This window comes from Filicampus tigris, chromosome 3, assembly GCF_054856515.1.
Source record: "Filicampus tigris isolate MCC_2025a chromosome 3, RoL_Ftig_1.0, whole genome shotgun sequence".
Classification (NCBI taxonomy): Eukaryota; Metazoa; Chordata; class Actinopteri; order Syngnathiformes; family Syngnathidae; genus Filicampus; species Filicampus tigris.
Window position 1 is genome coordinate 12,321,752 of NC_141219.1, and position 25,839 is coordinate 12,347,590.

General features: G+C 40.4%; 1 protein-coding gene and 1 long non-coding RNA gene across 11 annotated transcripts in view; one reads left to right on the plus strand and one right to left on the minus strand.

The window, feature by feature from the left end:
- Positions 1-25,839, plus strand: part of LOC147149930 (uncharacterized) — a 408,789-nt gene that overhangs the window by 238,087 nt on the left and 144,863 nt on the right. The window lies entirely within an intron of this gene.
- Positions 1,885-24,355, minus strand: ppfibp2a (PPFIA binding protein 2a). 9 transcript variants are annotated; one of them, XM_086026707.1, is made up of 23 exons: positions 23,268-24,355; positions 20,412-21,593; positions 18,137-18,223; positions 16,599-16,712; positions 14,648-14,779; positions 12,183-12,365; positions 10,948-11,040; positions 9,579-9,690; positions 8,971-9,032; positions 8,277-8,355; positions 8,024-8,148; positions 7,873-7,937; positions 7,731-7,788; positions 6,528-6,639; positions 5,859-5,979; positions 5,576-5,743; positions 5,210-5,360; positions 4,188-4,299; positions 4,015-4,103; positions 3,817-3,939; positions 3,065-3,190; positions 2,777-2,965; positions 1,885-2,644 (listed from the first exon to the last, which is right to left on the minus strand). In XM_086026707.1, exons 2-23 carry the CDS (start codon positions 20,457-20,459, stop codon positions 2,420-2,422), a joined length of 2,574 nt encoding a protein of 857 aa, XP_085882833.1. In that variant the 5' UTR covers positions 20,460-21,593; positions 23,268-24,355; the 3' UTR covers positions 1,885-2,419. The 9 variants fall into 9 exon arrangements, with proteins under 9 accessions (XP_085882833.1, XP_085882835.1, XP_085882834.1 ...); XM_086026709.1 differs by having other exon boundaries at positions 20,412-20,940; positions 21,419-24,355; XM_086026708.1 differs by having other exon boundaries at positions 20,412-23,447; positions 24,211-24,305.

Below are 25,839 nucleotides of genomic sequence, written 5' to 3' on the forward strand. Positions count from 1 at the left end.
AACTGAAGCTTTGATATCACAGTTTATTTCCACCTTCATTTTAACTTAGCACAAAAGTGATACAGCATAAATAAAGAGTTGGCTCCAGCATGACAGGGATTTCATTTTTGATTTATTCCCAATGATTGACAGTCACAGCGGAGGATAATGTGTAATCATTAGCAAATGCTTTGAAAAATATTTATGTATTGTAAACCGTGATGATTTACTTGCCACTTCCCCCCCCCCCACACTGCCATTAGCAAGTGCCTTAGAAAACAATAAATGCCACAATCGCTTTCACTTAATTAAGACAATAGATATCATACTGCAAAGGTAAAATGTCACTCATAGCGCTGTCTCGTGCGTGCAGCAATTTACTGCTAAGTGTTATGAGAGAGGGTGACACAAATAATAGCAGTTAAGCTGTCAGATAGTGGGGGCTGAGTCACATTAGTGAAATTAGCCAAGATACACTATTATAAACAATGCCTGCATCTCAACACGTACATAGAGTACATAGTTCCACATAAACGCCCAAGAGAGTATAGGCAGCAATAATATGAGACATTAGCAATATATATTTATACGGATTTAAAAAGCAGGCAGCCATTTGTACAATTTAGCCTAATACTGTATAAGAGTCTCATGAAAAAGAATGTTATGAGTGATCAAACATCCTCTCATGCTAACACAATACTGTATTGATATTGTCTTTATTCAAACTAATATACACTAAACAAAAAAATGGGTTAAAATGCTAAATATATATACTAAAGTAAACGTAAACGTAATGTTACAACTTAAATGGAAACATCAATTGTGTACTTGTGATATTTGGACAGCCCCGTTCAATGCTTGGCCGGTTGACTGAAGGCAGATTCACAGTCAACACTGACGTCTGCTGGCCATAGAAAAATGTACACTCAAACGTATCAACACGTATTGTATATCAGTGATTCACAACCTTTATTGAGCCAAGGCACATATTTTGAGTTTGAAAAATCTCACGGCACACCAAACAAAACATGTTACACCAAGTGGATATATATGTCAAAAATATACCCCGGCACACTGGTTGAGAATCACTGCTTTATATTGTACTGACTAAACTTAAGATGGCAACAACTTCAAAGGCTGCAACTTTTTCACGTAACACATGTATGTACTGAAGTAAACGGCAATTAAAATTGCAAGACAGTGGCAATAGTGGCATAGCGCAGGTTGCATGTCAGTGATCCTCTCCTCCAACCCAGCATTTCTAAAAGTGTGGTCTGCAGCCCGATATTGTCCTCAAAGGAGCCAATCATTATCATTTAACTTTTGGAATAATATAGTTATTTGCGGTGCGATGCCTAATTGCGCCAAAATAAACATGGCAAAGTCAGCGTGTTTTTGCAACATGACAAGTCACTCTGTCAATTTACAAACACACATAACGCTAATGTTAGTCTAAGGAGGAAGAAAAATGCCCTGGCTCTTCCCTGGAGACCTCATAGCTGTCTTTGGCTATGACTGACAAGGACTCTTAAACAGGTAGCGGCTGGGGGAGCAAAACAGACAATGTCAACGTGTCTGCTGCAATTCTGATGTGATGATTTATGACCACTACTTCTAGTAATACGACTACATGTTGTTGTTTTTTTTCCGTGGAAATATTGCATCTGGGGCAAAAGCACCACTTGAAGGACTATTTTCTCTTCCTGTTATTGTAATAGTGCTAATTGTCCAGATGTTGAGTTAGCAGCATTTATGCTGTCTTTAAAATGGCCTTTAAATAAATATATTTTTTAAAAAAAACAACTCTCAATCCTTCCAATATTCTAGGCTTGTGCAGTACTGACCTTAAATGTTAACATATTATGATCAACAATCACAGTCACAACAAATACTTGTTGGAACCAATAAAACAACAGAGAAATAATTTATTATTTACAACCGTACATGGATTGATGTACACAACACAAAATATCAGTTCTGGGGAAAATACTTCATTCCCCCTTCTCAAAGGCTTTCGGCAAGATCATTTTCAGCATAAAACTCTTGGGAAGTTGCAGTTAGCATGCTATAGATAACATAGACAAGATGGTGTATGCGTGCTTGTCATTATGAAAAAGCCATGTTCACCAAAGTTTAATGCAAAAGCTGTAGAATATGAATAAAGCATCATAACCTCGAGATATACATCCAACACACCTTTAAAAAGGCCTTAAAGCATTATGGAATATTTGGAACAACTGTCAAAGGAATGCAAAGAAAACAGATTCCACTTAACATTATACATATTCATTTCATAGAAAATATGTGCACGCATTATCCATCCATCAATTATCTGATTGTGATTAATAAATACATGATGTGCGTTGCAGACTGTCCCGCAATGCACATTTTTGGATTTCTTGAGCTCAAATTGTCCACGTCCATAACCACTGTGATTTCCTTAGCAGCCGTTTGTGTTAGTCCGCCATAACTTGCCCTCGCCGTGCTCGTGCTTCTTGGGCTGTCTGTCCAAGTTGGGGCTGATACCCCTGAGTGCGGCAGAGGGCGTCCTTGAAATCCCGTTCACAGTCAGCAACCCGCCCTCTATGGGGCAGATGTAGTCTGCAGATTCGTCAGGTTTCCTCTTCCTAAGGTGACTAAACTGGGTGAAGCCTAGCTTCTTGGGCTGTAACGCACACGAACCAAACACATTTCAGCTAGAGTTCGTCAATGTACAGTACTATATACTCTTTGACTGCTATGCGTTATGTAAATGTGTGGTTTTTTTTCATTGTTCCTTTGACCCTTTGTACATTACCTTCACTTTAGATGTAGTTGTGAGGGGCACATGGCCTGTAGCGTTGCCGTACTCTCTCTTCTCCTGCGTGGCCTGAGTCCCCACCAGCGCAGAGAAGGCTGTGGCCAGGTGGCGACGGAGCAAGGTTTTCTGTGGGGGAATATTTAGGAGCAGGGCCAAAGTCTCTGCGCTGAAGCGAGGCTCCAGGATCTACAGAGATGCATATTGATAATCGTGGTTACTACGCTACATTACGTTAGGGCCTGCATGCCTGTGTCGTAAGCATTTGTGAAAATGGGAATGACTCACAATTAGTCCTCCATGGACACCACTGCCCCGTAGATTAGGTGCATACTCTGCAAGATCAACTGCTCGAAGCCACTCCATCACACGGTGGTTTGACCACTGCACCACTTCAGAGGGGGAAGGCTGTTTCTGAAGAACAAGAAAAACGGATAGGCCTATTTGAGGTTTTATACAATACTTATTTTTCACCATATGCTATAAAGGCAAACTTAAAGGGCACTTGGCGATTATACCTTTTAAGGTAAGTAAAATGAAGACACTAGCTCTCATTTTTAACAGCTTCCATTTTTTTGAAAGACTTTCAATAAGATGTTGGAAGATTTTTGTGTTGCACAAAACTGATGACCAGCATGCATTTATGGACCTTGCTTTGTACACTGGGAATGGATAAAATTATAAAAAATATATAAAAAATGTCCATGTAAAATACGTAATTCAGGTTAATTTGTGACTAAGAGATGCAGTACAACTCGTGATTACTTAACTGACTAAGCACCATGAAACTCTTAGTGATACAAACGTATTGTATGACCGTAGTCAGGAGTAGCAATAATAAAAATGTATGTGTCTCCATCTTGTGGGCACACGCAGTAATGTCCTCTGAGAAAGATGGTAAATGGACTGTCACTTGTGATGTGAAAAGTGAGCGCATGAGAGTACAGTCAATATGTAACACAGTTCTTTAGATTTGAAATTGAGATGTGACAACACATTTGTACGATAATAGTAGCACAATCCTATCTGAACGTGATTACCTCTTCCCCAGGCCTGCGTCTGAGGCAATGGGGGTTGAACTTGTTAGCATGGAGGACGTGGATGGCACATTTAATGCTGAGATGATGAAGTTGACTGGTCACCTTTAGGCTCAAGAGGTCATTCTAGGAAATTATAAAATACAACGTGAGCTTCATGTAAACGTGCAAATGCGGAATTGCCTATTCATCACGACTTACTACTGTGAGATATTGTATCATGCGTCCGTCCACACGGGCTTCATGGAACTGGTCTTTATACTGAGGCAAGCCAATATCATCCAGCCATCCTATGAGAGTCACGTGTATCATATAGGTAACATACACATCACTTGTTGCCTTTGAACTTATTCAAATACGAGCAAGACTCTTACGGGTGACCCAGATGTGGTCCAGTTCCGATGACTTCTCTGTCATTTTACTGGTGAATGCCTTCAATGCCAACTGCAGCTTCTTCCTGTGCAGAGGGTGCTTCATACCCATCTCCTGAGGTTGCAAAGCACACTTGATCTCAATATTTCTGTTTGTATGGTTATTGATGTTATATATAACATATTTTACGACCAGTAATATCAATAATTGCAGTCCCCAATGTATAGAAAGACATTATAGACATTTTTTTGTTTGTTTCCACCAATTCCCTGCCAAATTTTCCAAACTTCTAGAAATGATTTCTTTGTCCCAGCAAGAACCCTTTTAATTTCAGGTTGATGCTAGCCACCAACGTCGATGTGGTAAAAGGTAAAACCAGTCCAACAAAGAAGTCTGTTGATTTGTTATTTAGTTTTTCAACCTACCTCAATGTTATTCTGCAGAGGTGGGCATTTTACTAAAAAAATGCAGTCCGTTTATTGCTTTCCGCCTAGAGCCGGGTACCCTTCCGCTGTCCGTCTATCCGCCATTTTGTTTGGCTGAACCAAATAGTAATCGCCTGTAGGCCATTCCTCCTATCAGTGTACCAACTTCGACAAATTACCACTAGCACCACCTCCCACCTTGCGATATTTGAAACGCAAGATTCACAGTGGCATGGGAGCCCCACCGCAGCCAGACTAAATGCGTCTCCTTTTAGGAACTTTTTGGATCTTTATGGCCCTTTGAGGACCCCGACAAACGGGCCACGGAAGCCTCGCCGTGGCCATTGAAGCCTCACCGCGAAAATAGACGATCGATGGAAAAAATGGCCTTCTGACTATGCTGAGTCCGTTTTTTAAAATTTCCCATCTCTCATTTATCAGTTACAAAATGGGCGTCTGTCATAGGAGGATAGACGGACTGGTCTGTCACATCGGCGGGAGAACTCTTCTGGTAGCTGATGTCTGTGTTGACTTTCGCCTTATTCCCACGGATACTGATATAGTTATTTTAATCATCTTAGCTTTTTCTGTTCTCTAACCTTTTCAAGATCCTGAGGTGTGGCAGAAAGTAGTGTCTGACCACATTCAACCCACTGCCTTGTGAGGTTGACATAGTGGCCCAGACCATAGTCTTCCAACCAGCCACACACCTGCTCCTTGGTCCACTGGCTGAATGGGAGATTCATGTCACTGGCAGAAAAAAAGGAGCAAATGGGCACATGAATTAGTATTTAAAATAACATGTAGCTTCATTCAATGTAATCTGTAAAGTACTTTGTCCTAGCTGCAGCTATTGTGTAAGTAAATAAAGATGGGTTGAGTTGATTTGAGATTATTTAAAACCAACAACAAGTATTCACTTGTGGCTGAGAGCGTAGAACACCCACTATGTTGTGGACTCTTACCGTACAGAGTCAGCAGATTCGGGGGTACGGGTCAGTCGGGGTCCTGCTGTTGCACGGAAGCCCCCTCTTCTAAAAGGACCAGTCTCTGGATCACCTGCATTTGCTCCTCCAGAATTTGTTCTTCGAAGTCTGGGTAGAGGATCATTAAAATCCCACTCATCAGTGCCCCTGTCACATCACACCCACCAATTCATTATCACATGAAGAAAGAGTTAAGTGTCTTGACTGCAAAAGTCACATTGATGCATCATTCATTATTTCTCATATGCAAAACATTTCTCACACCCACTTTCCCCAAAGTCTCTTAAGGCTCCGGTTTGTTTTCATGTATTCTGGCGAGCCCACATTTCGCTGGCCCAGTGGGCTGTTTGTCTCTGTGCAGTTGTTCACTTTCTCCAACTTCGCTGAAAAAAAAGTAACAACACATATCCGAACAAACGGTGATTAATGCACTGAAGAGCAACTATTGTAATATTGTACAGCATCGCCATTAGAGTGCTAAAAATGGCTACAAGTTTGTACTATAACACATCCATATACAGGTACTGTGCTATATTTAAAAAGCTAACATATTGAACTTAAAAAGGTATTAACGGTGTTCAGGTGATGGTTGTAATTATTACACATATGTGTGCACATCCGCATGTGTCGGGTGGCCATTCTAAAGTGTATGTTTTATTTTTGTAGGCAGCAATATCAATTGGGGTGAGTTATAATGGTGAGTGGTGTGTGGAGCCGGGCTGCCTGAGGTCATCAGAGAAGAGGAAAGGGTGTGTTTGGTTAGGGAAAAAAAAAACCCAAAAAACGTCCATCCACTGATCCTTCCCAGTCTGAAGTCCCTGCAATTACTCATGATCAAAAGTACAGAAGTGCCTCTGGTTAGAGGGGAGCGGCTTGCTCCAAATATAAGTTCTGTCTGGTAATATAATATTGTTAATATCTGTGTATTTACTTTGGCTGGAGTCTCCGTCCTCACTGTCATCTGGAGATTGTTCACTTTGGAGCTCAGCGCTGCTCTCCGTGGGAGACGAACGAACAGGCAGCATCGGACTTCCGGTGTCGCTCTGTTTGTAGGCCCCACGGATACAAACAAATGGTGAACTGACATATCATCTCTAATTGTATGTGCACATGCTATGGGGTCATAATCAATGTAAAATTCATCAGTCGTTATTTATTTATTTTTTTTCCTGTGAAACCTACCTATCATATATGACTAGTAATTGGTGTCAAGAATAGGGTGAAGTACAAGTACATCTCGACTGAAGGACAAGCTTTGTGTAAGTTTAGCCTGGGTCGGTAGTAGAAATTAAGAGCGTCTTCACCACAAATGTACACTTTGGTGCATTTTTTCAAAAATCAAATAATCTGTAAAGCATTTATTTTCAAGGGCAGTGTTGTACGATGGATTTGAAATTATATTAAACTGATTTGGGATCATAATGGTATACTTACAGTTTAAACTATAATAAACACTTTTTAGTAGGACCATCAAATACTCGTGGTTTTTTTTGTTTTGTTATGTTCTTGACAGGCTTCGGTCCCTATCTCCTGCAAATATGAAGGGTCTCCTGGATATGGTTTCTATGAAGTTATGTTCACTACTGCTACAGGAAGTGAAAATGACCCCCTGCCCCCCCAAAAAAACAAGAGAATGTAACCCCTCCCATCCTTCTCGGAGGACTTTCAACAACATGACCCTAACTCATGATGTCATAGTCTTACTTGTATATAATAGACTTTAACATCAGATGTGTGAGGACTCCGTGTGGGTCAGTCTGGCACTTAACCATGGAAAAGGTACAAACCATCTCCTTGGATTATAATGCTAATCAGCCCAGTTGGGTACATTTGTGTGTTCACTATTGTACATTTCGGAACAGAAATGGACTGAAATGCGCATCACTTAGATAGAAGATATGAATGATTAAAGAAACCTTAGGGGTGGAGTCATGCTAGTGCCGTTGTTTACAAAGCTAACTTTTGTGGAATGTATTCATTCTTTATGCATTTCTCACAATTAGTACTGTGATTCCCTGGCAGCCAGTCAAGGGTGTGAGCCACGCGCCCCAACTGTTTAACCAGGCCCTTGAGTGATTGTGTCCCAAGTTTGTGTATGTATATGAGAAGTAAAAAAAACAAACAATGGAAATACCTTTGTCTGGCCGGGTGTTAAATCAGCCATGCTACAGGATGATGTCTGTGTCTCTGGCCTGAAAAGACATCAGCAACATTATTAGTGGAAAACTATTCATGCCAAACGTTTACTACCAATGGGGTGATAGAGCTTGAGATACCTGCATTCACTGTCCTTCTGAGACAAAATTGATGTTTGATGAGAGGAGGCACTGTTTGCGGAAACCTGAATCATGAAAAAAGAAACAAAGATAAGTACCGGTAGCGAATCTTACACGAGAAAAAAAACGAGGCGGATTAGTTTTTACCCACATCAGACTTGAGATCCTCAGACTTTGCGCTGGCAGAATCAGCATTCTTCCTCAGACCTTGCTCCTCTTCCTCACTGCTGCTGGAATTTGTCCTACCGTTGGAAAGTGAACGTCCAGCAGGTGGAGCTGCAGTGACATAGGAACGTGGGAACTATTTTGTTTGTGTTGACATTTCCTTATCTCCAAAGGTTGCCTTTGATTCAAAAAATGATAGACGGTGAAGGGAATGATGCAGCAGAGAAATGCTTGATTACCTTGCCTCGTGTTGTGTGTCAGATCTCTGAATTGCTTGCACTGGTTTAAGAGCAGAGTGAGCTCTTCAACGCGCCGGTCCTCCAGAAATAGGAATGAGAGGGTGTTCAAGGTCAACAAAACCCATTTAGATTTTTATCTAAGCTCAAGAAACACACAGAGGCTGCTTCCTGCTGCTCTGGATCACTAGGCCACACCAATGTCCTTTTCACCATATGGTCTCCATGAAAAGAGCATCCGGGGAGGGGATTGACATCGGCCTGACTTCAAAACTTAATTGTGGTGACCAGCTGCAGCAAACGTGTCTTTTTTTGAAGTGGTGCCCGAGCTTGGCTTCATCGGGGCTCACTTACTGCAGCTCTCTCCCAAATTAGGCTTGGCAGATCGAGGCCTACTTAAGTGTGGCTTTGCCTGAAATGGTTCTCCTTGGGGCGTGTATGTGTGTGTTCACCAGCCCTGCCGCATGCAGATCCACGCCTGCAAGTCTTTAAGTTCCAATATTCCCCACGAGTGAGAATACAAAAGCAATGCTGTACTATAATTGGGTGGAGGGAGGTGCCTGTGAGCAATGACAACATTTAGAAAGTGCAAGTCTCCATGCTTCCTAGTGATGCTTCATCTATAGTGTGTGGAGGCAAACTTAGCACATTCTGTTTAATTTAATGGCAAACAGATGTATAAAGAAGAGAGACTTACCTTTTCATCATTGGCTGCTTCCAAGGATTTAATTTCACTTCTAAGTCTTTGCAGCTCCTGGTCTACAGTGACGAGAAAGACATTTTACATCATCAAGCATAAGACATTGCTTTGTCTTCTTTTAACTTTAAATGAACACAATTAAAGGTGATGGTTCAACTACCAGTATTTTATTTTACTTTTCAAGCATATTTTCCGGTTGAAATTCCAAAATGTTTGATCTTTGGGCATTTAAAGACTGGGCGTCATTTCAAGTCAGCTGAGACATTTTCCGCTTGGCCAAGTAACACTTGTAGGTGAGCAGGGAACACTGGCTTGTAAGTGGAGCACTCCAGACATGAATGACGGATGTAAATAAAATAAGAATGATAAACAGCGCATTGTGATTCAGGCGCCATGAAGGCATCATTGAAGAGTGAGTGTATGTTCTTGGATGCCATCTTGGCTTGATCTCACCAAAGTGAGTTTTATTTAATACTGTACTGAAAAGGTCTCATTTTCTAGGAAGAGCGACTCCAAAACTGTCAAAAAGATATTAAATGCAAATAGGTCTTATTTACTCAATCCATATGTGGATTGGAGATTGGTGGGCCGGATGTTCTGCTTACCTCTGTCAGAGCTCTCAGTGGCTAGTGGAGGTCTGACCAGAAGCTGAGTGTGCAAGCTCTCAATCTCAGCATTCTTACTCAGGAGAAGCTGCTGAAGGCTGCTGATCTCCACCTGTCAGTAGAGCCAACAGTTTAGATTCTTAAGCTTACCAGAAGATAAGACGTTTTGCAGCTCATTATGTGCCTTCACACACAACACGTTTTTCAGTACTTTAACAGTATAAGTGTGTTTTAAGCAGGAAGAATGTTGATCCACTTGTTTTGTCCTCCGCCTTTTGCTCAGACCTGAAATGTTCTGCTCTTTTCCGGTGTCGATCGTGTTTTATGTTAATGTATTGATTCCACTTGTTGTATTAAGGTCTTTTTAATGTATTGTATGTGAAGTGCTATGTTACAGCTCTAGCTGTTATGAAATGCGCTATATAAGTACAATTGTATTTTATTATATTGTATTAACAGTACCGAAAATGTCAACGTTAAAAAGTCCTGCCCTTCCACACGACTGAAAGAGGGCAAGCATTCTTAGCTCAAAAGTCTGTTGTAGAAATTTCAAAGCATTCAATATACTGTATCTTTGTCCACATAATAACAAATTAAATACTCTGTTTCAGCCTGCTTAGAACAGGCTTCCTATGTTTAGACCGTGAAACACATTGTATAAATAGAAAACACATAATAACTGAGGAAAGGTAACCAGTGAGGATTTTTTTTTAAAGTGTACAATGAGTGAGAGTAAAGAAAAATGCAGCAGTAAAGCATAATGTAGCAGTTACACGTTATGAAAAGTCATGAAATCATTATTGCCATGTTTTTTTTTTTTTTACAGCCTATTTAAAATAGTTCTTGAGAAAACATAATCAACTGTGTGCACATAAAATGAGAGTGACTCACTTAGCTGCCTGGCACATTGGATTGGTTGGATAGCATTGAGGAAAGTTGAGTGGACAGTTAGCAAAGGAATTTGGACACTAATACTGTATAGTCTAGACCAGCAGTTTTCAAATGTTGTCACACTGGTACCCACATTTTCTTATTGTCACGAGTTCGCAACACACTTTTATAGAGGTGAATAAAATGTATTGTTCAAAAACAAAACATTGAAAACCAAGCTTGACTCATCTTCAAAATGCCACAACCTACAAAGTGCACAAAGTGAATGCCTTTCGTTCACCCATTAACACACACCAATTAGATTTGGGTAACAGAATGGTACCTGAAACAAAGTACCGGTATGTCCTTTTTGAATCTGATGATTCGACACGTAAGCCCTCATTCGGCATATTTCATTATTTTATCACCACATTAACAGTTGCCAACAAATCACCTGATAATCACTAGTGTAGACTCTACTATGAAATACAAGATTTACCTTGCTTGCTTTGAGTCTTTTCTCATACTCCATCTTCTCATCTTCCAAGTGTTGCACTTTGTCTTTTAGAGTCTTGAGTTCCCGCACCAAGCCCTGCAACATATTGTAATGCAAATTATTTCAAGAGCTGCTATTGGCCACAGCTCGCGCCCAGCCACTGACTGCCTCCCTTGAACCAATGTTCAAGTTCTCATTGTGAGTCCCGTCTGTCCTGTCATCTGAAATGTTCATTTGCTCCGTTTGCAAGGTTATTATAGTTAACGAAAACTCATGGAACAACTAAAACTAAAATTGAAAAAAAAAAAAAAAACATGTTCGTTAACAAACTAAGATGCAAACAACAATGCTTAAAAAATGCTCGTTTTTGTCTTTTTCACTTAATATGGATGAGCTTTCAGAGTTCATTTTAAATATATTAATTTTGGCCCTGCTGTATGTCCGCAAAAAAGAAGGAAGGTCAAACAGTCGTTTGCGATTTGTAATTTCCTTTTTTTTCTTTTTATCCTGCACTCAACATATACTCCATATATAAAAAACTAAAACTAATACTACAAATAGTAAAACTAAACTAAGACAAGGCATTTTCGAAAAAAAAGAAAAACTAATAAAAACATAACAAACCTGCTCTAAAATATAATTAAAACTGAACTGCGATTACCTGGCAACCAGTTCAGGGTTTACCCTGCCTACCCACCCAAAGACAGCTGGGAAGAGCTCCAGCACTCTTGAGAATAAGCGGTTTGGATAATGTATGGATGAATTTAAAAACAAATTAAAAAATAAAAACGAACTTTCATATAATGAAAAATCACAAACAATTATTAACCTGGTCCTTTGATCTTTCATCTTCAAAGACATCAAAGCCACACTCAAAGCAAAGAGAATAAAGAGCAGACAAGGCTGAATCTTGCCTCGTCTACTACGACAATTTACATGAGCGCTGCAAAGCATGTTGGGAGTGCGCGGCTTCACCGCTGCCTATGTATATTGCTGAATGAGGCCCAATGAGTGTCTTGACTCCTAAGAGCCTGAACTGCTGTTTGGTGAGCGTATCCCTCATTCCGTCTGAACTCAGGGATAAACACACAACAAAGTGAGACAGAGCATGCCGTGCACAACGTCACAAGTCATGCATCAGACTGTTTGCGTACGCTCTCTCCTCCGTGTTGCAGCTGCTCTGCATCTGCGCTACTCTCATCAACTCCGTCTGCAGCCCCCTCTAGTTCGGGCTTCACCTCTGCAGCCGTGCAACATGAGGGCTTGGCATCTTCGGGGGACGTGGAGGGGGCGGAGCATGGTGCCGGTGAGCCGCTGTCAGATGGGTTCTCAGAGGCTTTTTTCTCCTGGATCTTGCTATTGATCTCCTTCTGAAACCTACACATCTGCTCCTGCAGCTCACTAATGAAATTCACAACACTCTGCCGGATGCAGTGTGGGAGAGAGAAAAATTGAAAGAACGTTTTAGAAGGAATAGAGGAGATGCAGTTATCTGTATTCGTGTTCATCTGTTTGAATCACGCATTGTTTGAAGGGAGACACGTTCCGGATGAGGTTTACTCAGGTGGAAAAACATCCATCTGCTGTAGATAACAGCAAACACTATGTTGCATTTTCTCTTAGAACCACTTCTTTCTACCATCATTCTCTTGTCATTCAGTTTAATCCACGCACACTGGCTCTAATCCTAATGTCCGTTTAGTTCAGATTCAGTGTACGTTATTTTGGTTATATTGTTTTTCTTAATTATGTTTATTAATTTTGTCAGTTCACAGATTGTGGTACTGGTTAGTGCGTCTGTGATGCAGTCGAAAAAGATCTGGGTTTGACTCTTTGATCTGGCCTTCCTGTATGAAGTTTAAGTTTTCTCCCCTTGTTCACGTGCCTCCTCCCACTTTGGAAAAATATTCATGTTAGTTGCTTTGTCTAAATTGTCACTATATGTGAATAGTTGTTTGCCAGTGTGTGCCTTTCAGTTAACTGGGGACCGGTCCATGGTGATTAATACCCTGCGTCTTGCTCAAAGTCAGCTGAGATAGACTTTAGTTACCTCTGACCCTAATAAGGAACAGCGGTATTAAAGATGGATGGGTATTTTATCCAACTTGTTACGACTAATGACGTAATACAAGTGTAAAAAAGTTACTAAAAGTTAACAGTCAAATCTAAAAGTAATAAAACATGAGACCTACCGTAATTTTAAAGATAGGTCACATAGGAGTTCCTGCTACACATAAACACACCTCACTTATAGAATTTTGTGCTGAGCAGCTTGGACTGTGACGTATCTATGTCAGAATTATTGTATGACAAGACACATCACTGTAGCTTGGCTCTGCATTTTGGTCAAACTTAAACCCCTGTTTTTTCTCCAAAATGTTGGCCGGATCAATTAATCGACCAGCAAACCAGCTTTAGACGTTCCGTTCCAAATTGTTTGCCGTGGTTAATGCAACAGGGCTGACTAGTTTCTACATGTTTTCAAAGAAATTAGTGCCAGGGTTCCATCAGAGTGCTTGTAAACAGCACTCAAGTTATGCCGGGACTGTCGACAGAGGAAGTCTCACATGGGGTCCAGTGTAGAGGATATGACAGATGATACGAAGCCCCTCCATGGCTAAATTTAACTCTGAGCTTACTGGTTCAAAAGTGGGGTGGGGGCCGCTTCAGCATGTGTGTGTTTGTGTAGTAAAAAGCACATGAGAGGCCTTGTAAGTGTTCAAAGAAAGTTTTTTTTTTCTCCCTCTTCTTGATTCCAAACATATGTTGGAAGGAAACGTGTATAAGATGAAAATGCATTGACAAGTGTGGCCCTCTTCTACGTTATGACTTATGCATTTGTTTTTCTTCTTGAATGTCAAACACACTTTTGTTCACATACTTTTTGAACAAATTGGATTCCCCGCTCCCTCCCCAAGAGCTTCCTTTCTGCATAATGACTTTGTGAATCTTTGCCAACCTCCAGGAACAAAATCTTCTGGGCTGTGAAACCACACACGTGTTCCTTCATCTATCATGCCAGTTCTACTATGCCTGAACTCTTTTCACCTGAGGACACAAAGGCTCTTTGACTGGCCGTGTTTTGACAGTAACGTTACATCCAGCATTCTGTCTGGCTCTAATTGTACTTCTTCTCAGTTTCATAGCAGAGACCAAAAGCACAATTTACCCACTGGTAACCAGACACAACAGTCTTAAGCATATGCGCAATTCAGTTAGAAATGAGAGCAAAAATTAAACCTCTTGGATACTTGTATTCCTTCTACTAAGCATCAACCTGTGCCAGAGTTTTTGTGAATGTTCCTTCCCATCTGTCCAGAGAGTGTTTATGGACTTCCATAAAATCAGCAGCTGACTTCAAGTCCACCGTATGGTACATGTTTCCGTATGTTGCCTTGTCATTCTTGGCAGACGTGGGCTAAAATTTCCAAAGGTTCTCCAAACAAAAGTGTCCCAGGTGATTAAAGCTAAAGTCGCTCTTCCTTGAAAATACGGCTCAGTGAAAATAGGGTATAAAGTTCTTTGTACGTGAGGCAGTCTCACTTTCACTTGCAAAAATGTCTCCAGTTAAGAATTTCACAGAACCCAATGACCTATTTGAGTCTAAGAAAAACTACTATCTCTCTCATCCTCATTTACTTAACTCTTATTTTCAATGTGTATTTTCTCTACATATCATGCACGTCTTATTGAAAAGCCTTACCTCTGCTTTGTGCTGCCTCTCGCCTCCATGGCCTTGTTTCTCCTCCATGTCTGTCAGCTTCAGCTTCAGGTAGGACACCTCCCCCTTAAGACTCAGCTTCTGCTTCTCCAACGTCGTCCTGTGCAGGAGCTCCTGTCATACAGCAAAAGACACATGCTGCAAATAAAAGCGCAGAATACACACAGTGCTATGCGACACTTACCACAAAGGCGGCATTAGGTGCGAGGCACAGCCAGCTACAAGGGCTGTAATAACAGTCTCCTTGGACAAACCCACTGCTTTCAGGGGGCTAAATATACACAACGCATGACCACTATTTATAATGCCTATTTCACAGCTCACTCTAAGTCCACAGCAGGATTGGTGGGCAGAAAGCGGGGGAGGGGGCATAAACATGCAAACCATTCTGAAAAACAACAGTAAAATGACTTGAACAGGTAATTAGCATGTCGGTTTGAACTGCTGCTAATCAAAGCCAAAGCTGTGAGCGACTGTGGGTGATTCTCAACCTCGAGAGTTCCACAAGACCATGCAGATGTGGTGCTAATTTGGTTCTTTCCAAGCAGGTGCTAAATCATTCAAAGCCCCGAAATGAGAATTTGAAGCAGGCCCATGTGGACAAGAGTATTTGAAACATTGACTTTGGAAAATATCTGCCCTTCTTTTTCAAGGGCATATGGAAAATATTAGAGCTTTGTCACCAGGAAGAGATTTACGGCTCAGGTCCAAAGCCTCATAATGACCACGTCCCAAGCAAACCGGTCCTGGCTGCCCTTTGATACACTGCACCCATACAGCTCCACACAAAGCATTTAACCACCAACAATGAGATCCATCCCAGGAAATTATGTTATTAGGTAAGATCACAGGTTGGCAATATATGAACAATTAAGATGAACAGAGGAACATTCAAATAAGAGACACGTGTGCAATGCGTTACCTTGTACTTTAACGTCTGCCTGCAGCAGAGCAAAGTGTGCTTCCCGCATGGTAGTGAATAGTTCCCAGGCTCATGACGCTTTCAATGTCATATATCCTTTTCCATGGTGTGTTTAATGGAGTTTAGCAAGTTGTAGAGCTCCAGTGAAGAGCAAGTAACTGCAAGTGGAAGATTCTTTCGCTTCAAGAAGCACAACCCCTACCCGGTCTCCCGCCCATCTCGCCACCTTTTTCAGCTTTTCCTCCCTTCTTAAGCCATTAGTCAGTCTTGCCTTTCTTTTCTATTTCTCTCTTCGCTCTCTTAGAGTGAGACAGCATGCACTGACTAAGTAAGTTGTGGTTAAAGGTTAGGGGTGTGGCTATTTCAACTCTAATCACCTGCCCAGACATACCAGTCGAGCCCAGCAAAAATCAGGCAAAGGCTCAGAGACACTGTCCTGGAATGAGTCTGGGCATCCTAAATATTTTGGTCTCCAAGGTAATCTGCAGCTCCATAGAATGGAATTTTAAACAGGAATTTCTTCCCAGGGAGCAAAATATATTAGCAGAGGCTGAAACTGCAGGAGGGATCTGTTGTGAATGACTGATTGGGGTCATCTTTATGCTCATTCATTAGTACAAGAATGTTGATATAAAAGCTTCTGTTCTGACCAAAGTTTCCAGTAAAATGAGTGGAAGTCAAGTCAAATTTATTTATATAGCCCTTAATCACAAGGGTGTCTCAAAGGGCTTCACATGCCCATAGCTGATAACATATTAATGACATCCCCTGATCTTAACCCCCAGGAGGGCAAGGAAAAAACTCCCAAAAACCCATCTGGGGAAAAATGAGAAACCTTGATAAGGGACCACAGATGGGGGAATCCCCTTTCCAGGATGATCAGGCTCCAATGGATGCCAAGTGGGCAACATTTCACACATGTTATGATCCGATACAATGTGTGTTAAAAAAATGTGAAAGTCAGTCAAATGAAGTGCTGCAGGAAGACTTGGAAGCTAAGCTCAATGGTACCTGCTGTAGCATCTCTTCTGTGGCGACGAGTTTGAGCCGATGCTCCACCACCGAACTCTGCAGGTCACTGATTTTTACCTCCTGAGCTTCCACCTGGTCTGTCAGCACACCCACCTGTGTGTGTGAGCAATCAAAACAAGTTGTGATCACTTCACCAGGACAACACAGTAGAACATCTTAAGGGAAATGACTGACAGCTTGTTTGTTTTGGACTAGAACCACATTTTCTGAAGAAACCTCTGAGATCATACCAAGTGATGACAGCCGACCTCACTCACATTTAGTAAAGATTAACTCTGGAAGTGTCTTTTGTTTGTTCTGGCTATTTGCTGTATTACAAAAGAAGGGCCAGACTCAACAAGGCAATAATGGTTGAAGACACCAGTCGTTACTTGTTACATTTTTTATTTTTGTTTTTAGCATTTTATTGACATATTTGTAATATATATATATATGAGCCGTTTATTTACATTATTTCCTGTTTCAGAGATAAATAAATAAAAATCCCCAGAATAGTTTGGTTTGAGAATTTACGATGCATTTTTCCTCTTCATATTTCATTGCAAATATTCATAATTTAAACTCAATAACTCAATAACAGATGATTGCCTCTCATAATTTTCACACGGCCGTGTGTCATCTATTGTGTGTATTCAATGTTCATTTGTGTTGGAATGTCAACCCCTATATTTCATTGAACAACACATAGTGTCTCAGTGCAAGCTGTCAAGAGTTCATTGGCCTGAGCATTGTTGGAATTGTTTGTGCAAGTTGTAGAGAATGTAAAATGGGAACGAGGCTGCAGCAGACCGTGTAGTTTTAGGTGGTGACATTGTGTGTAGAGTATAAACAATTTTGTTGTTTTGAATCATGCAAGCTAGAACACATTCTGTAATGTTTAATTGGAGCTGATGTCCCAGTGGACGGTTGTACATGAGAACTACCTCCAGGGGAGTCAAACTCCAGTCCTCGGGGGCCGCCCTCCTGCATGTCTTAGAGGTTTCCTCGTCCAACACACCTGATTCAAACGATCGGGATCAAGATCAGGCTCCTGCGGTACTTGCTGATGAGCTGATCATTTGAAACAGGTGTGTTGCAGCAGGGAGGGATGGAAAACAGGCAGGGCAGCGGCCCTCGAGGACCGGAGTTCGACACCCCTGACAATAGGGCAACTGTTCTCAACCATATACTGTACATCTACAGTACAGTGGTTGCGTACTAGCCTTAACCTGTCTGAGGTATGCACTTATTCAGCACTTCCCGGAACTCCATCTTACAATGTTTGCACAACATTCTAGTGTTGTAATAGAATCAAACCTACACTATAGAGCTTTGTTCCTGCTGCTGGAAGAGAAACAAAACAGTTATGCAACAATAACACTGAGCTCAAACTCTACCCTTTGACCTGCTTCGAGTCAACTATTTGTAGAAGTCGTTTCAATCTTACAATGAGGGCAGGAAAACTAATCATTTGTCAAGAAGATGCAATCTAAGATTGAAACTAGGAATAATTGCAAGCATTGATGACGTCATCTCACCTGCAATATGAGAGATTCTTTGTCTCCCTCCAGTCGTGATAAACGCTCCTGGTAGGACTCAGTGTTGTCTGATGACTGGTGGTTTACCTTCGGAATATACAGGTCAAAATGTTAACCTTAGTTAATGCATTGCTGAAAAAGACCAGTTCCCCAAAAGGTCAAATCTGGTTTTCTTCAAATGAGGCTGCAGCAAATTGCAGTAAAAAATGTACTTGGAGAGCTTCTCACTGCCACCGCCTGTAAGAGGTTTACTGCTCCTAATCCTCTATTCAAATTGTACAATATATTTTATTCCATCTGATTAGCGGGGACTTGGATGAAGCTTCGGGGCTTCCTGTGTATTTCGGGATATTTTAGAGCGATCACTGGAAAGGGATGCATGATTGCAGCCCAATGAGCTACATTTACTCAGAAATCTTCACAAAACCACACTTGTGGAAACATTATGTAGTTCAGCCTCAAGCCTGAGCCAAGAATCCCAAGTGGTTTGCAATAGTTTTGTTTGAAACCCCAAAAAAGGGCTTTAACAGACTCTTTTCCAAGAGGCATTACAACAAAATTCATGTATTTTATTTTAACATGCATCATTGTAGTAGATAATCTGTGCAAAGCGTTTTGTAGCCAAAGGCTTTGTAATTCCCAAATGCAAACATGGTGTTTATCTAAGTTGCTAGTTTTATTATATGCTTCCTTACTTTGAAGTCTGATACACTCCTTAAAACCTTGCATAATAATTCAATTCAGTGCTTTTTAGCACGCAAAATAAAGGGCCACCTCATGTACAGTACAGTTAAAAAATGTTTTAGATGTCAAACTGCTGCCTCAAGGTTTAACTACTCTAGTTTAATCGGCAGCATGTCACAAAAGTGCCGCTAATTTCCTCTTTTATTTATACGTTCCCAACATGGTTTATCCTTTAGTGTTCATTTTGCACTGTGCCAACTTGTTCGAGACAACATCTTGATTTACTTTCTCGTCTATTGCTCTTTCCACCTTTTATTCTTTTTCATGGAGCTAAACCGTTTTCACAATAAGATTCATTTCATTTATCGGAGAATATTGCCCATTGGAATTTGTCCTACAATGCTGAAACGTTGAGGAGCTTTGTCCCAACGTGGAGGTGGCCGGCATCCACTCAGCAAGAAATGCATCACAGAGGAGCTACAGAAAGGGACAAGAACCGTCGATAAAGTAAAATGTAGCGAGCGAGCGAGCGGACTAAACGGGACAGAAGATTTGAAACGTTCCTTCCGTATGTGTGTTACTCACTAATGGGCAAACTAACCACTGTTAGAAAACTGTAGTTGTTTGCTACCATTCAGACGTCATCTTGCAACAAACGTGTGTGACGTAATGCACGCTGTGATCGCGAGATTACAATTTAGCATCCCGCCACCTTCATACTGGTCAGAGGATACTTCCATCATCTTCCTCACTCTTTTATTCCAGCAACTTCACACTATTGTTGTTATCAAATTGTTACTATTATTAATAATATAATGTTATTATTAATGTTGTGCTTTTTATTTTTTATTTTTTTTATTTTTATGTAATTAGTTATTATTATTATTATTTATTTATGTATTTATTTTATTTTTTTATTTTAGGTTTTATTTCTGCTGCGGTTGTTGTTAGTGCTCTATAAATTGCGTAGAAAAATGTAAACATTTTGTGATATGCAATTTTATACAGTGATAGATTCACACACACTACGTGCTTCCATTACGCATCATCAAAGTTACTATTGAGTGCACACATGATTGCATTGAAGTTTTTATTCGCAGACGTTACCTCCCATTGCTCGTTTCATAAAGGCTTTATGAAGGCAACAGTTTGACAATGGAACAGATTATTTCAATTTCCATAATTTTCAAACCACAGGTCACTTAGTGTCTCAGAATAGTTTGTATTCAACTTTGGGAGTTCCACTGCAGTGTTAGTGTATCATGAGCAAACAAGTCACATTTATGATTAGAATATTTTAGTGAAAGGTTTCCATCGCAACTCTAAATGAATGTAAATACAAATGAGTGTTTGTGTGAAAGATTGTCTTCTGTGCCTCCTACAGGCTTTTCATAATTACAACAATGGGCGCTGTTGGATGACTAACGGCTCCCGAATGACATCAAGATGGTTTCATGTTGACTTTGTAACTTTAAAGTAGCAGGAAACTCACATGCACATACATTCGTCTTTGCGCGTGTGCGTGTGACAGCATAGCTCTTGCATGCTAGAGTTGCACGAAAGGCAGACATGCGCCCGGAGAGTATCTTACCTTTCTAAGCCAAGCAAAGTGTTTGTAGAAGTCAATATCATACTCCATTCTACAGGCCCATCGTAGCAGCCCTGGCTGTCATTGTTGGATGCTATTAAGAATTTAGTTTGCGTGTTGCACAGAGCCGGGAAGGAAAACAAAGTCCAGTGTCATAAATGAGTCCCAGCGATAAATCCTCACGCTTGTAGACTTGTGCGCTCCTCTCGCAGACCATCCACAGGGCTGACAGCACCGCGAGAGGCCCTCGGTGGTTTTTGAGTCCGGACAGTTTTTTTTTTGAGCTGAGCTGAATACCTCAAATGATGCCAACTGGCTCGACTCCCTTTTCTTTTCCTACCTCTTTTCTACCTCCTCCTCCTGAGTTTTTTTCTCTCCCTCTCTCAAAAACGACTCAAACTGCCTCTGTATGCACAATACCGCTACTTTTCCTGCTCTCATCTTCTCCAGACCTTCCTGCTGTTCTTCACAGCCTGCCACGCCGGCCGACGTACCTCCTGGTCTTAAACTGGAGCGTCTCAGGGGGAGTTCTCTGCAGCACATGCTCCTCAGATGTGGTGTGGAGCGAAGGGGTTCATAAAGGAGGAGGAGGAGGAGGAAGGAGGAAGCTTTGCGAGTGTAGACTTCACAACAGTTCAAAGCATAAAATATGGCTTCAACTGTGAAGTGAAGCCAATTTTGGAGACACAGCAATTGCTGCGGCAAATGAAAGCAAGAAAATACAGGTATAAAGATGAAGGGACTTAAGGAAGAGTGGGAGCAAAATAGGGTTGCTTGTATTTGAACGGAGCCTCTGGTTCTCATTAGGGCCGTCATTCACTAAACTTCCTCAGGACATGCCAGATGGTCCAGATGTCGATGATCAGAATCAAAAGTATGAGACGTCAAGACTACAATTGTAGTCTGTGGTTTTCATGATTTCATTTGATAGATTTGCTCCTGTACTAGATGATATACTGTACATATAGGCATGTGTGTGTGTGTGTGTGTGTGTGTGTGTGTATACTCACTTTTCCTCTATACAATTGTGGTGGGACGGCCTTTGCGGCCTCAGTAAAAACATGCTCTTCATCCCTTCCCTCGACCTCCTGCAGTGCTCCCAAATTGTCGGTCGACTCGGACTTAAAGAGGACTTTATTTGTGCTGTAAGGGTCTGGGCACTACAGAGACATTCTTTTATTTGACCTGAAGTAAAGGAACAGTGGAGGTGGGGAGCAGAAGTGTAACTTGAGAGCTCCTTTTGTCCGCGTCAATACCGAATTGATAATACAGCATTATACTCACTGGACACTTCATTAGGCACAACTGCACTGTACAATCGAACAGTGACATATATAAGCGCTTTAAAAAAATCTTTACAATTTTATCAAATGCTCCATTTTCATTTTCGTTTCACTGAAGTGAAGCTATTACAACAATACTTGATGAGGTTGTAGTTTGCAGTGGTGTAGAACGGCACTGCATCATACAGAGAGCTCCTTCTAATATGCCGATTACCTTTGTAACGATATAATAGAGTACTTCAATTGACACGAAAAATGCACTTAGCACACAGTACAAGTCTAAACCACCGCCATTGTGTCCTATTGTTTAATTTGATCCGCCGTATCTTGTTTAAGGCAATGCAAGTATATACTGCAGTGCATCATACTGAGAGGTATTCCCAGTATTCAGTTTACAAAAAACACCTCCCAGTATGATGCAGTGCACTGTGTTGTACTTCTATAAGACATCTGCAATAATAAAATTAATAATAGATTAGTTCTCGCTGTGTTAAAGAAAAATATATCATTTTTATCTTTGTGCAGTACATGCATTTATTTATATATTTGTGTGTTAATTTATTTATTTCAAATATTTACATCTGGAAGGGATTTTGCAGGTGTACCTAATGGTGCGGCCTTTGATAAGTGCAGTTCCTGAGATTGCCTGTTGGTAGCAATATTGCACAACAGCGTGGCCTTTCCTATAGCTGTAAAATAAATGGCATCACATGGCTTGTTTGGAGTGTAGTTCACTTGCACCTCATGCGCCCTCAAATTACAGGTCTAATTTGCGTGCCGCTTTAATAACAGCGTCTGAGCAGAAAGAGCTTTCGCTGCTCCAATCCTAAAATTAAATTAAACAAGCAGGAAAGAAGATGAGACTTGCCATCGCAACCTGTTGTATCTTCAGTGATAACCTGTTATCAGGTATGTTAGGGTCTCAGCAGTTTGTAAACGGCTGGGTTACGGTCTCTAATAGTTAAAAGTGTGCCTTGTGACCCTAAATTATGAGATCATTCAAGATAACAGCCTGTAATTCCAAAAATCTATCACCTCTTTGAGAAAGTAGGGCAAGGGGACCAACTGTGCATGTTCATGGGCAGTGAAAGATACAAAGTCACAATGTTTGGTACGCCAATACAGTCTAATAACATGGATACAAGAGCTGGATAAAAAAGGCCACCATTATGAAAATATAATAGAAAAAATGATATTGGTCGAACATTATTATGGTAGTTGTACTTGCTATGGTGTGGGACTTGCTGAGAGATGTATGTTTTGGTTACCTCATTCAGCTACACAAGAAAAAAAAATATAAACAGTTCTGAGCGTGGCATAATGCAGGAAACTAAGATCATATTGTTTAATTAACCTCAACATATTATTATCTTTTTAAATGCTAAAAATTGGATTCAGCTGTTCTGTTGTATCTCATTAGATTGAGTCACTTAAAACCCTCTGTAAACCTTTAGAACTATTCAATTGTTTGAAACATGCTTGAATGAAACACAATAGTCACAACTTAACAAAATTGTTGCGGTGTGCCAAAGTAAAATCAAGTGGAGGCGTGAGATAATAAAGTAGAAATTCTTACCTGCATTAATGTCATCCATTGGTCGAAGGCAGCCCCCAACATATTGCAGGCATCTGATGCCATGGCAACCGGTTGTCAGTGAAAGTGGCACGAAGAGATGCTCATTTAGTGGCGTTAAGTGGTCACTTTGAGCTGGAGGAAGCGCTTCTCCTCAGACAACTTCACTCTAAGTTCTGAAGGCTGTCAAGGCATCTGATTAACTCCCCACTTGAAATAACACCCTGACTCTCACTTTGGATTTAAACACTCCTCTCATTTTGCGGGCCAAACTCTCAACCCATTGCCATTGCCCTTATTCAAGTGCCAAACCAATTGTCATATTTAGAATTGTTTGGTTTTGTATTTCCTTTAAGTTTAGAATTGTTTGTTCTTGTACTTTACTTTAAGTTTGTGTTGCTTTATGCTGATAGTTGACTCCATCACATAAATGGAATACAGTGAACTTGGAAACAAAGCATCTGGCTTAACAGTTTCTCCAATGTCTTTTTATGATCGCACCATCATGAATCTGTCCAAATGTTGGATTTGTTTTATCTTCATAGTTAGAGTATTACATTATGTGTTTGTACAAAGAGCTTGACATATCAGTTGCTAGAGATCAAATATTTTGGACATTTATGAACCAGTATATATTTTTTATCGTTTGTTGAGTGCTTCTTTGAGTTTGATTGGTTCCCCGACCATGACCATAAAAACATGAACGCAGGGGAAACATAATCGATACTAAGCAGTCAGCAAATTCATGTGATGCCTTTTGTAGTTATGGCAACACTGCAGCAAAATACTCTGTGGAACATACATTGGTCTTATATAATATTCAAACTCCAATAAAGTCATGGGTAGCAGCATAAGGCGACCATGTGATGATATGTGGCCGAGGGACCAGACTATCCAATCTTCACATGAGCCTCTTTGCATCTACACGTGTAACTGTGCTACTTACCTAACTTGTAATATTGCAGAGTGCACGTGCAGAATTTACACGAGACGATTTCCAGAAGTAATCAGAGAGCAGCAGTGTGTTCAACCAATATAACAGAGCACAACATTACAGATGCCAAGGCCACATGCAAGTATAACAAGACGGTCAAACAGTTATGAAACAGAGTGATTTGCAGTCGCTTTTGAATGCTTTTGTCCCTCACAACCTAAAACAACATCAAACAAATCGTCTATTTCTGGCTCATGAAACATTGGCCTTCATTTAATTCTGCATAATACAATCAAAGACAACAAATGTCTGATGTCATGGACTGGATTTATTCTTCTTCATAGAGCACATCAAACACGTTATAGCGAAAGTACCGGTATGTTCTTTGCGATTAAATTATTTCATATTAATATTATTGCTTGAGACTGAAGGAAAATGCAGCCCACATTTGCAGTGCACGTACAATGGATATAAATCGGACTGTAACTGATTTTCTATGTGTGTGAGATTTTATTATGGTCCGATGAAACCAAGGTTGAGCTTTTTGGCAATAATTCAGAAAGTTATGTTTCATGTAAAGGTGTCAACATTTCAATAGATTAATTGACGACTAATCCATTATCAAATTGGACAACAACTATTTTAACAATAGTGTAATGATTTAGAACCATTGTTTAATGAACTTAAAATATTTCAAATTCGATTTAAGTCTCTCATCAGTAATTCTCTGATTTCCTACGTCCTTCAAGAAAGCTGATTAATGATGTTTTGTGTTTAATCAGAGTAAGACATTTGCAAACACTCGCTTATACTTTGGAAAAGAATAACCGAAAAAGTAACTGAATCAGTTTCGAAAAGGTTGGCGAGTACTACATCAATCCCTAGTATGTGGTAGGCTACTGCTTGATTGTTGTTTCGTAGATCTTTTTAATCACTAAACAATATCGAATAAACAGCAATAATTGGTTAATAAACAATATGGGTAATTGGAAAAAACATTTTGTAATACTGTACACTTTAATGCAAAATAAAATTGTATGCGATTAATTGATTAATCGATGGCGAACTGGAGAACACAATTTTTGTTGAGTTAGGTCTGACTGTTTTTTAACAAATTTTTGGGTGCGGAATCCAAAACTGATGTCAGTTTTTCCACGTGACGTTTTTTGAGCTATAGGATGACCGTTTCATTAAACATTAGAAAATAAATGTGCATGTAAATAAAACGCTAATATGGAATAGTTACAACTTTGAAAACTAAAAAAACAGCATAAAACAAAATATACCTTACAACGGTATGCCCATGGTTACAAGGTTAAGAGAAAAGACAGCACTAATCCTCAAAATTCCTGCTATGCTAGCTATCCATTTGCAGATATGGATAATACTGACCTATTGGGGGCTGCACACACCTCTCACTGCACCGCAGGGGCAGAGCCACGGGTGGGCCTGGGTGTGCACAGGCCCACCCAGATTGACAGAGTGCCCACCCAGTGGGATTAATGAAAAGAAATATATAGTTTTAAATTGTTAATAAATTATTGAATTATTTTTTAATTAGTCTTTCGTTGTATTTTTCTTTTATTGAATCTTAAAAATGGCATAATTGTGGTTGTCTAAGGAACATCTGAACTTCATATT